This window comes from Sminthopsis crassicaudata, chromosome 1 (genome assembly GCF_048593235.1).
Source record: "Sminthopsis crassicaudata isolate SCR6 chromosome 1, ASM4859323v1, whole genome shotgun sequence".
NCBI lineage: Eukaryota > Metazoa > Chordata > Mammalia > Dasyuromorphia > Dasyuridae > Sminthopsis > Sminthopsis crassicaudata.
The window spans coordinates 571,851,007-571,865,569 of record NC_133617.1 but is presented as its reverse complement, the minus strand read 5'-3'; the positions used below and the strand labels follow the sequence as shown (position 1 = coordinate 571,865,569).

The window sequence follows — 14,563 nt, the reverse complement described above, 5'->3', positions numbered from 1 at the left end:
TATAAAATATGGTGGTAAGTCTTGCTTTTGCTCTTATGAATGTTATTCTCTAGCCAGGGATATCAGACAGACACAGTCCGAATACGAGACAGATCATAAATAATGGTAACCAATATGTACATGGCACATTTAAAAGCTTAGAGTATTTTCCTCATTTGAGCTTTACAAAAATCTTGTCAAGTCAAGGGAGCTGGGACTGCAGGTTTAGTGAACTCCCTATGTGAAATCTCCCTCTAATGATACAGATCTAGCAACTTATCAGTAACTTGTAAAACAGGGTCCTCTCCAAGATGTTTGTGAGTAGATTTCAGGAATGGGGAAACAAAATGACATTTTTTATTTTCACTATTTTTAACTTGCATTTCGCATTTCCTTCAATTATGAATGTAAGCAGTAAATATTATTTTGAGAAGGGGTCCAGAAGTTACACCAGATTCCCAAAAGGTCCATGGCATGCATGTGCTCCCAGCGCGTGCATGCGCGCGCGCGCACACACACACACACACACACACACACACACACACACACATATGGTGAATTATCCCACAATTAAATATTTGTTTGGAGGCAATGAGAAGTTATAACTTGATTGATGAATCAGAAGCAGGTAAGTGATATTATCTCTTTCTGAGATAGATACTACCAATATTACTCTATTTCAAAAGTGAATAGACTGAATGACTGAAGAAATTGATTTGGCAAAGATATCAAGAACATAAAAATGCCATTGATTTTCATGATTATGATATCATAAAATCAACAAGTATTTATTGACTTATAACGGGTCTGTTGGCTCTTTTTTTTTTCTTCAGTGTGCCCTTAACTGGGCTCAAGCTTATGTGGCTAAGCTTCTTAAATTTTAAAGCATGTCTACTTTACATCTATTTCTGCCTCTCTCCCCCCAACTTCCACTCTTTTCTGCCTATATCCCAAAAGAAACTCCATAGATAATGAAATGGAAAAAGTGAAATTTGAATTGGAAATAAAGAATTTGGAAAATATTTGAAATAGGAAAGTATAGAATTTAGAGTGATTGAATAGGAGAAAGGATATTCTGAGAGATGATAAGGACATGAAAAAAGCCAGATGAGATGAAACATGACTTGCAGATCCAGATGGGTATATGATCTCCATGTATGATTCAATAGCTACAAAAATTACTCTTATTCTCCAATATTAATTTCTGAAATTATACTATTAGAGATTCATTCCACTGGTTTTATAAGAGTTGTAATTTAAAATCAAAATATATCAAATAAGGAAGTACATAATGTGCTATTGTTATGCATTCACACCTTAGGATGATTTAGTTTAAAAGTTGCTTTCCTCCTCCAGATAGCTGAGAGCAGTGTAGGAGAGATGGCATGTTATAATGATAGAGAATAAGAAGGTACACTTTTGAAATATGCTGTTTTCCCCAGGAAGACAGCACTATTTAGGTAGCCTACATGGGGAAGGGAACTTTGCTCATAGAGCAACAAATGATAGGCCTGAGGTCAGAGAGGAGAACAGAAAAGAAAAGAAAGAGAGAGTGTGATAAAGACAAACTTTGACCTCTTAAGAACTTAGCTTAGAATCAGATTTTTCTTGTATAATATATATATATATATATATATATATATATATATATATATATATATATATATATATATATATATATATATATTGCATTTAACATATACTTTAACATATTTGACATGTATTGGTCTACTTGCCATCTCAGGGAGGGGGTGGGAGAAAGGAGGAAAAAAGTTGGAACAGAAGGTTTTGCAAGGGTCAGTGCTGAAAAATTACCCATGCAATTTTATCTTGTAAATAAAAAAAAAAAAAAAAAAAGAATTTAGCTTAGAGTAAGCTCTGATGGCATGGAAGAAGAATGGTTGGGGAGCTAAAAGAAATACCAACTTGATCAGAAGGAATATTGAAGCTGGGATATCCTCGTAACTAAGGTTATAATTGAATAAGATCATAAATGACATATTTATTCACTGTGATGGTCACTTTGAAGTCCATGGATCAAGAATTAATCCATAAGATGAATGAAAAAAGTTCTTACTGTTGAAAATTTACCAACAGGTAGAGGAAAGACACCATGACAAAATGAGGATATAATCATAATGGAAGATATTTATAAGGTTTCTAAGCACTTTACAGACATCATCCCCTTTAATCCATACAACAGTCCCATGAAATAGTTAGAAGTATTATTGTCCCCATTTGATAGAAGAGGCAACAGCTCAGAGAGGTTAAGTGATTTGTCTATAGTTACACAAATAATAAATGTAAGAAACAGGTTTTTCTGAATAATCCAAATATATTAGCTTTATTCTTGGCTCTGCTTCTGACTAGTTTTGTGAATGTTGTTCTTTGTCTTGGTTTCTTTATCTGCAAAATGGCATCAGTGTCTAGTCTATCTCATAAGGATGTAGTGGGGTCAAAATAAGATCACACATGGAAGACTTTGATACTTGTTGTTTTCTCCAATGCTTTACATATATTGAGCACTTAATAAATGTCTGTTGAATTGACAGATTGATGCTTTCTTAGAGCTTCTCTTTGCATACTGTGACAGAGTGATTTTATATTCCTTATCTCATTTGATCCTTACAACAACCCTGGGAAGGAGGCAACCCAGCATTGTAGATGCAGAACTGCTCTAGCAATCCTGTATCTGGCCATAGGTAGGTATATGCTGTTGAGCAGCTACTGTTCTGAATTAAAAGGAGATTTCTTCACAGGAACTCTCTATGTTAATGAAACCACAAATCCAGTAACCTCCTTCTCCCTCTCTTCCCCCTCGCCCCCACTAAAATATCTTGACTTAGGTGGGACATTCCTTGAGAACAAAGACTGAGCTCTTTTAAATTTTTTTATTCCTACTTCGGTGATTTATATATAGTAAATAAATCAATAAATAAACTTTTATTAAATGTTTTTATGTAACAAATACTGTTCTAGGTGCTGGGATTACAGAGACAAAAATGAAGAAGTCTAAAAAAAAGGTTTGTTCAATTGAAACGAGAGATAAGATGTGTGATCCAATATCCCATATCTTAGGACGTTAGTAGGTCTTTGGAATCCAAGTCTCCTGATTCCAACCTCTTCCCACTATGCTACACTGTAGGTCTTATCATCCTTTTTTTTTTTTTTTTCAAGTTTACAGCTACAGTACCTTGAAGATACTTTCTACTTCTAAATCCTGTGGTCTTCTTACCGATTGACTGATATTATTAGAAATTACTCATTTTCCCCCCTAGAAGTAAGAATTCAATCCTTTAATTTTTCAGTTATATATATCTTATATATACCCATATACAATACATATGTATGCATTTATTGAGAAAAAGAAAATGGGAAGGGAAGGGAGGAATGGGAAGAAAAGAACAGGAAAAAACAAGAGGAAGAAAGAGAGGATGAGGAGGAAGCATTAACTTCAAAGCCCTAGATTCAAGTTCATCCTTTGACAGATGCATCTATGTGATCCAGGGCAAATCACTTAATATTTTAGTACTTTAGGAAATGCCAGCTATGCATGGCAGAGAAGGTGACAACCTGCATTGGTAGAGAGTGTCGACACTGGTAGAAGGAGATTTCTCTCCTTGTAACTTTCTATATTAATGCAGTCAGAAGTCCAATCTTTAGCTCTATACATTCATACATTTGTTGCTGCTGTTATTTGATATGTGAGTAGCAGTAGCTGCTACCCTGGGGGACCCAACAGACTAGTCCCAGTTGGGCAATGCTACTATTTTTTTCTTTTTCTTCCTTCTCCTCCTCCTTTTTGTCCTCCTCCTCCTCCTTGCTCTTTCTTCTGTGCACATAGGAAATCACACCCTTACATATAAGACCTCTGTCCAATGGAATATAATTTTGATCACTTATACTTTCCAAGAATCTTGGGCTTAGGTGCTATTTTTTCTTCCCTATTCTTTAATTTTTTTTTTTAAATTGGGACAAATAACTCTTTTGTCTCATGTAGTTTTCACTTATGATTTCTTGAAATACAGTTCTAGAAAACCAAACTGATAAAAGCCCATCAGGATTCAAATGGAGCTATTGATTATGTCTTTAAACCCAAGCCACCCTGGCTCTCACTGTTTGGCCAATAATAGGTCTTAGTCTGACCCTCACTTGCTCATTGTTTGGGTTTTGATAGTTCAGAGTGAGTGTAAATATCAACTGTTTCTGTTCTGGCCAAGAACTCTGAGGGGCTTCCCTTTGCGGATTGATTCTTTTGTGAAGGCAAAGTAAAATCTTTTACCTCAATTCTTACCTGAGCTGTAACTATTGAATGGATGTTGCCTCAGACAAACTGGGACCTGGGAAAGACCTTAGCTTAATATCAAAAGCCCAAAGCCAAAGCCTCCCATATATATTACTAGGCCCTCACTGGTAAGGTTTATCTATGCTTTCATCACTGAACTCTGATAACAGTGATTCTGGAGAAGAGAGTGAGGTTAGTGACTTTAAGCAGCCCAGCCTCATTTAAATCCAATTCACTAGCAGGCCAAGACATCACCATTTTGATGTAACTGGTCATCCCTGAGAACCAAAGTCAAAGTGCAACAATTATGTTGTCTGGTCATCTTAGTCAGGTCTAACTCTTCATGACCCCATTTGGGGTTTTCTTGGCAAAGATACTGAAATGGTGTCCCATTTCCTTCTCCTGATCATTTTACTCTTGAGAAAACTCAGACAAACAAGGTTAAGTGGCTTGCTTATTGTTACAGAGCTAAGTGAGTGAGATGTATTTTGAACTCAGCTCTTCCTGATTCCCAGCCCAGAGCTACCCCCACACATAAATACACACAGAGATTTATATAATTTTGGCACAATTTTTTAGTGAGATTGATAGTTTGTTACCTTAACATGCGAGCATTCACACATATCACCCACAAAATAAACGCTTCTTTTTTATGTATGCAAAGTTAGTCTGACACCTGCTATTTTCATAGCAGAGTTCTTCTCTGGCTTACTTACAATATCATTCTTGTTTCAGAACAGGTGATAATAACATTGTCTTGGAGAGAGAACATACCAAAGAGAAAATCCTCAATAGGCTTTTAAGAGCCAAATGAATTTATAAATCAAATAAATGTTTTGCACTAAGAGTGAAATCATTTATCATTCAATGCTTTGTAAGTGCTTCATACAGCCAACAATCTGCCTTAGTAAGACAGATGTGAAATGGACTATACTAGCTTGGCAGGACAAGCATCAAATTGCCCACCTAAGTCAAGAAAGCAAAAAAAAAACCCTTCAAAACAATAAAAAACCCTGAATGACACGCCCCCCCCCAAAAAAAACAAAAAACAAAACAACACCTAGAAATAGGGCTTTAGTCAATTATCAGTCAATCTATAAAACATCCATCTCCAGAGTAAATTCAACATTGAGAAAGTAATAATGCTGTCCATTCTGAAGGGTTGTATGTGAGGCTTGGACTTACTTTTACCTAGAAAATGTTTTTACCTGAGGCTTCAAATGTCATTTACAATCTTCAGTTGTGATAAGGAGGGCCGGGCAGGATGCTAAAGTCACTTAGTCACTGAGATAATGGGAACACCTGAATTATAATTCATAGTCATAAATCACTGAAATATCTTAAATCTGCATTATTCCATATCATGATATGCTTTAAAACAAGGTCAAAGGTGAGATTTTCTTTCATACTCAAAATCAAATGACAAGAGTAGTATTAAAAAATTAATTCTTTATCCAAATATTCATTGAGAAATAAAGCTCTGACCAAGTAAAAAATGTAAAATTATATTAATTGATACCATAGCATAGTGGAAAGAACACTGTATTTATAACCAAGGACATGAGTTTGAATCCTGAGTTTCTTGAGTAAATGATCTATCTTTTCTTAGGTACCTGAGACAAGGGGCATAAGGTGCCAGACTTGACATCAGGAAGATCTGATTTCAAATCTTACCTTGGACACTTATTAGCTAACAGGATCCTGAACAACTCATTAATCTTTTGTTCCTCAGTGTGTCCATTTGTCAAAATGGAATAATAAATAGCACCTACCTCAATAGTGGGATAGTCAAAATCAAATGAGATAACACATATAAAGTATTTTGCAAACATATAAAAAAAGGTCTATAATCCTCACCAAACTTTCCAAAGTGTTTAAGGTTAAGATTTTCTGTTTTTCACTCTGAATGTTAGAGAGGAAGCCATGGAAGAGTGGATATATAGCTTCAGAATCAGGAATATTTGGCATCCAGTTTTGCTTCTGCCCCATACTGACTGTATGACCCTATTCAAATCACTAAACCTCTCAGTGCTACTGGGTGCTCTTTAAGATTAGAACATGCATTGGTAAAAGATCTTCCTCATCAGGGGATCTCTATACTAATGGAATCACATGTCTAGTCGCTAATATTTTCTCTTTATTCAAAATGTAATGAGGAACTGGCTAACATCCTTAGAAGCACTTGTGGTGTGTTTTGTTTGATATATATATTGTGAACTTTCTTTTGTGTAATGGAGGGTCTTGTCCTCTACTTTGGAACATTGCAAGTATTCTATCACTATTTTCTCAGTGAATGGTAAAGAAGGGCAGTTAATCTAGAAGCAAATATCTGTATAAAAGATCCTGCTAAGTGTACTTAAGTGTAGAGAGATAGATTGGAGCCAGATTGTGAAAAAATTTAAATGTCAAACAGAGGTGTTTGTATTTTATACTAAAGATGATAGGGAGCTACTGAAGGATGTTGAGAAGGGGCGCTATGGTTAGACCTGTGGTCTATGAAGAAAAGTTTGGCAGGAGTGGAAGGATAGATTTAAGAAGGAAAAGACTAGAAATAGGGAGATTAGTTGAGATGAAAAGTTAGGAGGTCCTGAACTAGGACAGTTGTGGTGTTTATAGAAAGAAAGGGACAATATGAAACCTATTGAAGAATAGACAAGACTTGGCAACTGATTGGAGATGAAAGGGTGAAAATAGAGAATTGAAGGTAATTTTCAGATTATAAACATAGGTGAGTGAAAGAATAGTAGTCTTAAAAGAAATAGGGAAGTTAGGAAGAGGGGTAAGGTGTATGGAAACAGATAATGAGTTCTGTTTTAGATATCTTGAATATATTTTGTTTGTACATAATTGTTTGCATGTTATCTCCTCCATTAGACAGAGACTTCCTTGAGAGCAGGGGATATTTTTTTTTTTTTCTTTCACTCCATTGCCTAGCACTTAACAGTGCTTACTAATTATTTACTGACTTGATTTCACTAGACTTGAGTTAACTGTGGAATAGGTAGAGATGCCATGTGAGTAGTTAGAGATGAAGTCCTGGAGTTCAGGAGAGAGATGAGGCCTATAGATCTGGAGTCATCTTAATATAAATGATAATTTAACTCATGGGAGCTGAAAATATATAGAGAGAAGAGGGAAGAGTCCAAAATAGAACTCAGGAATATACCACTTATGAGGGGCACTCTATAGATGATCCAACAATGGAGACTGAGAAGAACTGATTGGATAGATATGGAAAGTAACATTACAGAACAGAGTCAGGAAGACCAAGGGGTCAGAGGATAACCAGAAGGAAGGGGATGGTCAAGAAGTATCAGCTACTGCAGAGAGATCTTTAGTCTCTTCTTCTCTACACAAACTTTGTTTTTTCTTCCTGCTTCATTTTCTCTTTTCTTTTCTCTCTATTCTATTTATTCTCATGCATGCCTCTCTTGTCCTATTTCTCCTCCCCTTCTCCCTTCACTCTATCTTTCTTTCATTGTTAATTCTTCTTCAAAATTGTTTTTCTTAACAGGATTCTTATCCATTTTTTCTGCCTTATTATACATTTGTGGTCTAGCCCTTCTTGCAAATTATTTCACAAGTATTTTTTTTTAAAGAAAATAGAGCAATCACAACTATTTTAATAACATGTTAAATGTTTTTTTTTTTTTTTTTTTTTTTTTGCTAGAAAGTGATAGCAATTGGTCTTTTAGGAATATGAAACAATGTTTGGAATAAATCCTTCATTCCCTCAATGGATTCTTTGAAGCTTGCTTAAACTATTTATTGGCCAGCAAATCTAGGTCTTTTTTTTTGGGGGGGGGGATTAATTTATAATGTTGATGTTAATCTTGCTCCCCCAAGCTAACTTTACAATACTGTTACATAACACTCTTTGAAAACTGAAAAAAAGTCAATAAACTTCTAAATCAAAGCACTGTTTTTATTCTGTTTATTGTTCATAAGTTAAAGCTGTGATATACATACATTATAAACCTATAAAAACTTTTAACTTTTTTTTTTTTTTAATAATTTCTTCTTGAAAGAGGTGAACTTTCCAGTCAATACTCCATCTTTCCCCTTGGTTGGACTTCTATTTATTACAATTTTCATAGTATGGACTAGTGGATAGAGATATGTATCCAAGGTTAAAATAAAATTAACTGTTTTTTATAGAAGTTTGGTTTTTTTTGTTTTTTTTTTTTGGTCTGATCATCCACTTCACAAGCAGATGATAGCATATATATATATATATATATCATTAGAAGAATAATGAAATGCCTAATTCTTGTCATATTGAATCAGCCAGAGATTTGAACCAAAGATAATGGCCACTAGGACAATTCTCTTCTGACATAATTGGAATGAAAAGGTCATTCTTACATTGAGACACATTTTCTCCTAATTCTTTTCTCTTTTATTTCTCTTCCTCTCCCTCCCTTCCTCCCTCTCTCCCTCCCTCTCTTCTCTCTTCCTTCCTTCCTTCCTTCCTTCCTTCCTTCCTTCCTTCCTTCCTTCCTTCCTTCCTTCCTTCCTTCCTTCCTTCCTTCCTTCCTTCCTTCCTTCCTTCCTCTCTTCCTTCCTTCCTTCCTTCCTTCCTTCCTTCCTTCCTTCCTTCCTTCCTTCCTTCCTTCCTTCCTTCCTTCCTTCCTTCCTTCCTTCCTTCCTTCCTTCCTTCCTTCTCTTTCTATCTCACCCAGGCTAAAAGTGTAATAGTCTCTTTGCTGGTATATATTGAACATTTAACCTGTTCTACTTTTCTGACCTTAGCTAGTTCACCTCTTCTCAGGCATCCTGATGAGTTAATTCTGAAAAGTCTACCCTCAACCAAATAGATTGAAATGCTGTAGTGCTGCATTCAATAAATATGTGTTAATAATGAAGACTATATTGCCTTTAATTAACCCAAACATTTCCGTAAATCAAAAGTTTATATTTTTATCACCCAACATTCTTATAGTAGTGTTGAATGGCTAGGAGTCATGGAATAGCATTGTTTCTAAAGAATTGAAGTTGAGGATCACCCAAAGAGTAATGGAAAGGCTTATGGTAGGCAAGTTGCAATATGTTACTAATAATGAATCATATAGGAAAAGTAGAATGAAGGCTGTCATTAGAGAAATGAATAACAGAAAAAAAAATCAGGCCAGTTATATATTGAGAACAAGGGACAATCAATAGATAGTCTTTTGCTATCTCTGAAATGTCAAGAGAATTTGAGGAAGACTCCTTTCCTCCCCCATCCCCTCTCCCTCTCCCTCCCTCCCCTCAGCTCCCAGGACATTGGGTGAACACTCTATGGCAAATTTATGGTGAAGGTCAATGGACAAGATTTGCATTGAGTAAGCAGAAATAGATGGATTGTAGTCTGCATCACCTGCAGGGAATACTCATTAAAATGCAGTCAAAAACCTATCAGCATCATGGAGAAGCCATTACAAATCTGTCTGTCCAGCTCAGCACAGGGCCATTCTTTATGTAAATGTATTTTATTAGCATGGCAAACCAAAACCAAACCAAAACAAAAATAAAATAATGACTGTTGAGGTCTTAGTTCCAACTTCATCACTTCTGGCTGTGTGCCCTTGAGCAAATAACAAACTCAGAGCCCCAGATTTCTATCTATTAAAGAGGAATAATACTGTGTTTCCTACATTACAGGGGTATCCTGAGGGTCACATGATAAAATGTATGTAAGTACTCTTTAAATGAAATATGTTCTATGTATGGAAACTATTGTTATTATTAACCAAATATTATGAATCACTGCTTGAACCACAGAAGCTTAAAATGTAGATGCCAGCTAATACAAAAAGCAAATCAGTATGCATTCTTAGCAAATAGAAAAGCATTAATTTTTACCATGGCATTGAAAAAATTCACTAAAGCAAAATTTTTTCTTGAATAATTCTTAAAATATGACTCTTTATGCATGCAAATGAACAATTCTTCTATTTCTCAGCCTAACCTATGATTTCTTTGTAGTCCATATGCTAAATGCTTACATAGCATATTGGCAGTATATGAACAACCAAATTATATACTTCTTGTTGCTAAGGAAACTTGTGATAGGAAAGTTAATAAATCCACATGCCTGGGATAATTTAGTCTAACACAATTCATTACTGTCAACTTTTCTTTGTTTCTGGCCTCAATTCATTTCCTTTTCAAAAAGAGATATTTAAGGCTTGTTCCACAAAATATTCTTTTTTTTTTTTTAAATGAATGATGAATGTCTTTCCCATATAGAACTTCACGTAAGAGATATTTATTTTCAGAGAATAGCTCTGATCTGACTCCATAGAGGAGGATCTTAACAGTATCTACAACAAAGGCCTGTACTCAATAACAATAAAATTAGACTTAAAATATTTTTTTCCAGAATGCATAAAATGAAGTGACTGCTTGTCATTATCTGTAATAATAAATGTTTCATGAAGACTGACAGGGAATGTGGCAGGCTATTAATGGCTCTATAAAGGTCGACAGGATTTCTTCCCAAGTGACTTTCAATTTAAGTCAAGCTTAAACTCATGCATGTTAAAGAGCTTGGTACATTTACAGACGAGATTTTCAACAACACAGTGAGACAGCTACAATTCGTCTCAAACAAGAGAGAGGGCAGGAGAAAGGATGAAGAGCCCCTTCCAAGGACTTTTAGATTGCTTTTGCATTGTTTCATAAATGTGGAAAAATACCAATCCAAAACAGGATAAAGGCAAATAAAATAAAACTATTCTTTCCAAATTTATTGATTTCATCCAGTAAAAAAAAAAAAAAAAAAAAAAAAAAAAAATCTGGGAGGCTAGAAGATGGGAGAGTAGCCATTTGCTTAATGCCCTGAAATTTAGACATGCAAAAATGTTTTATAGCTGCCTTCATCATTTTTGAAGTGTGAATAGCTTCCTTTTCTAAAGATTTTTTTCCAGATTTAGCTTATAAGCATACATATGAAAATTCATATAAATCCTCAGTGCTGTTTTATATTAAATATACAATTAAAATTTTTTTTAGCATGAACATTTTTGAAGAGTGATTTTTCTGGACACACAACCTAGAAAACTAATCACACTATTATTAAATTAAATAATCTTAATCGTTCAAGCTTAAGTTAAAAAAATGTTTTAATAATCAGTTCAACCAAAAAAATCATGACAATTGTGATAAACTTCTATTTTTTTTTAATTATCAAATACTCAAACATGACATTTTCATTGATTACAATAATACAAGTGGCAAAAACATCCTCAAAAGCAGTCTCTGGTGTCATCAAGGTACTGACACTAAGATAATTCAATCTGATAAAACAAAATTTAATCTGAATCACCATGCAAGCAATTCCAACTTAGCTTACCAGAATCAGGCAACTCATACAGATTCCAACCAGTGAATAGTTTCTGTAAAAGCACAGAAAGAATATACATCTATCCCCAGCTCCGGATTCTGACTGAACACTGCAGAACAAAGTGCTATTGCCAGTGGTTTGCGAAGTTATTTAATTGTGCCAAGTTAAGATTGAAAGTAAAAATAACTCCAATTAGAATAATGGTTCACAACAGCAGAAACTTCCCCTTTCTTTTTCTCTGCCTGATGTTGTCTCAAAATTCTTTTGGCTGTCACTTTTAAGACATTTTCCAAGATCCCAAATCAGGTTTACTATTGGTCCATATTTCAAAATATGATCTCATGCAGGATTCAGCTCATTGGTTTATAAATAACAATACTTGTTGCCAGCCATTAAGGCTGGGTATACGTAGTCCCAAAAGTATCAAAACTGAAGATAAAATGTTGCCATGAAGAAAGCATGGCTTTGAAATAAGAGGAACTGTATTCTAATCCTGGCTTTGTAATTTACCACCTGTGTTGATTTGGGAAGATCAAAACATCTCAGGTCTTTAGTTTCTTCCCCTGAAGGAGAAGAAGGTGGAATATGGGATATTAAAAGTCCCTTTCATTTCATAAATATGTGATTCCTATGGCTCTATGCTCTAAGAATACAGCTTTTAAATAGATTTCACATTTTAAGCAATCTCTATATATTATTTGAAACCCTTTGTATTTAAATCACTTGGTAGTTTTTAATAATTGTATAACTGATTTCTAAAATTTGAACTAAATGATTGTGTTTGTATAATGTATTAAAGAATTCTAGTCTAGCCTTAGTTCAGTGAATGACATTTAATAAGCATTTCTGTTAGAAGATTAATTCAATCAGCCAAACAATATGCTTTTATTAAATGTCCATTATATGTCTATAATCTGTATAAGCTAGGAATAAAAGAACAAATTTAAGATTGAAGTTTTCAAAGCAATTTTCTTATAACAGTACTATGAAATAAGCAAGTATAAGTGAAGTAAGCAAGTAAGTATAAATATTGGTTACACAGATAAAGAAACTGAGACTGAGGGAAATAGAGTAATTTGCCTGGGTTCATCAGATACTAAGTAGAGGAATCAATATTTGAACTCAAATTTCCTGATTCCAAATCTAATCCTCTTTCACTACAAAACACTCAATTTCAGAAAATTGACATAATACTGAAAGTTTTTTCTCCTAAAGATGCTAAACCTCCTGATTCCTGTTATATATAGACATTGAGATTCTAGTGTTTTCAAAATAAATTCATTAATTACATGAGGAATCCAGAGAAATATAGACAGAGATAGTATTTAGGATGAATTGCTATAATCCAATGAACTAAGAATATACATGTTTAAGAATATTATTATCAATGATCTGCCAAGTTTCTGCCCTTCCTTCATAACTGTAATCTCTACTATTTGTATCATCAATCAATTAGCTGTTGAATAATAAAAATAATAACAGCATTTCCAGAAGGCCACTGACAGTAAAAATGATCATTTTCATCAGGGCTAGAAAGGACTTAACATGCCATCTATCTAGTATATTCCATCCTTAGTTTTACAAATGAGGAAAAGAGGCCAAGAAAATAAACACATTCATCCAAAGTCTTTTAGTCAGTCAGTAGCAGAATCAAGACAAGAATCCAAATTTTCTGGTTTCTAACCTTAATCTAATGCTTTTTCCATTCCATTCCATTTCATGTTATGGGTAAGGGCAAGAGAGGCCTAATCATATCTACTGGTACATTAACACAAATTAGGCAATCTGATTGTCACCTTGAAAAGTAGAATACATCTGGTACTGCCGGGACAGGGCACAAGACATTAGTTTAAAATTTTACTGAGTAAAAAAGTGGCAATAGTTAGACTGTCTTGGAGAAACATCATAAAAGACAATAGGTGAATGGTCTAGGTGTCACAGTCTGAGGATGGAGACTAAGGAGACAGGTGAGAGGGTTTCTCAAGTTGGATAACTAGGGGGATATGAAGAAGAGTTTAGAGTAAAGCAGGAAGAAATATACTAATGACAAACTTCACTTATTTGACAATTTGTCAAAGACTTTGTGAATCTCAAGATTTCAATTCCTCTTAAATATCTACTAATTAATAATGATCTTGCCATGAAAACTGTTTAAGTAAGGCTTGAAATTCTAGCATATCTTCAAAGAACTGTAGGCTTTTGAGAAATTACTGATAGGGCAACAGAAATGAATTTTAAAATAACTGGAGGCAAGAGAGGGCAAGGAGTTGGAACTTATATACTATTTTCAAGTTAATAAAGCAGTTTCACATAGGGTATAGAGGACCAGCCAGGGAATCACTAATATCTGGATTCAAGTGTTTCTTTTAAGATATTCTAGCTATATGACTAAGGACAAATAAATTAACCTCTAAGTGTACCAGCATATCCATAAGACTATAAAGTTACAGATTAATTTCCTATATCCATCAGTAGAGGAAGTTTTCATGTCAAGAGTTCCCTAGACTGAGAAAATCATGAAGTGTTCTTATTGCCCAAGAATAATTGTAAGGCCTATCCTTCAATAGCATTAAAATAGCTAAACAAAAGAGGTAGTAGAAGAAAGAGAATGAAAAAATAAAAATAGGAAAAAAAGAGAGAGGATAAAGATCAGAGGTGACGATGAATGGAGCAAGAAGAAAATCATTAAAAATGGACAAAAATAACAGAAGAATTTAAAAAGTCATAAAAGGTGAAATTCACCACCTATATCATGCCACATGGAAAGATGTGGAGGATATAATAGTGGTTGGTTGGAAGGAGGATTCAGAATCCCTCTGTCAGTGGGGCTTTATGGACTTTTCCTAATATTCATTTCCAACACTTATAAGAGTCTCACTTTACAGAGAGACAGTAGGATAGCAACTTTGCCTTAGTGCTAAAGGGATGCCATGGATGAAGTAGCCCAAACAATATTGCTGTACCTTTTTAAA

General features: G+C 34.5%; 1 protein-coding gene across 2 annotated transcripts in view; it reads right to left on the bottom strand.

Annotated features, from left to right (window-relative positions):
- HAPLN1 (hyaluronan and proteoglycan link protein 1) overlaps positions 1-14,563 on the bottom strand; it is a 95,395-nt gene that overhangs the window by 40,319 nt on the left and 40,513 nt on the right. The window contains exon 1 of one of the 2 annotated variants that reach the window (XM_074282147.1): positions 11,601-11,689. The exons of the other annotated variant lie outside the window; for it this stretch is intronic. Coding sequence (XP_074138248.1) covers positions 11,601-11,670 — 70 coding nt within the window. The 5' untranslated portion in view covers positions 11,671-11,689. Of the gene's footprint in view, positions 1-11,600; positions 11,690-14,563 lie in introns of those variants that run through there. 2 annotated transcript variants of the gene reach the window in all.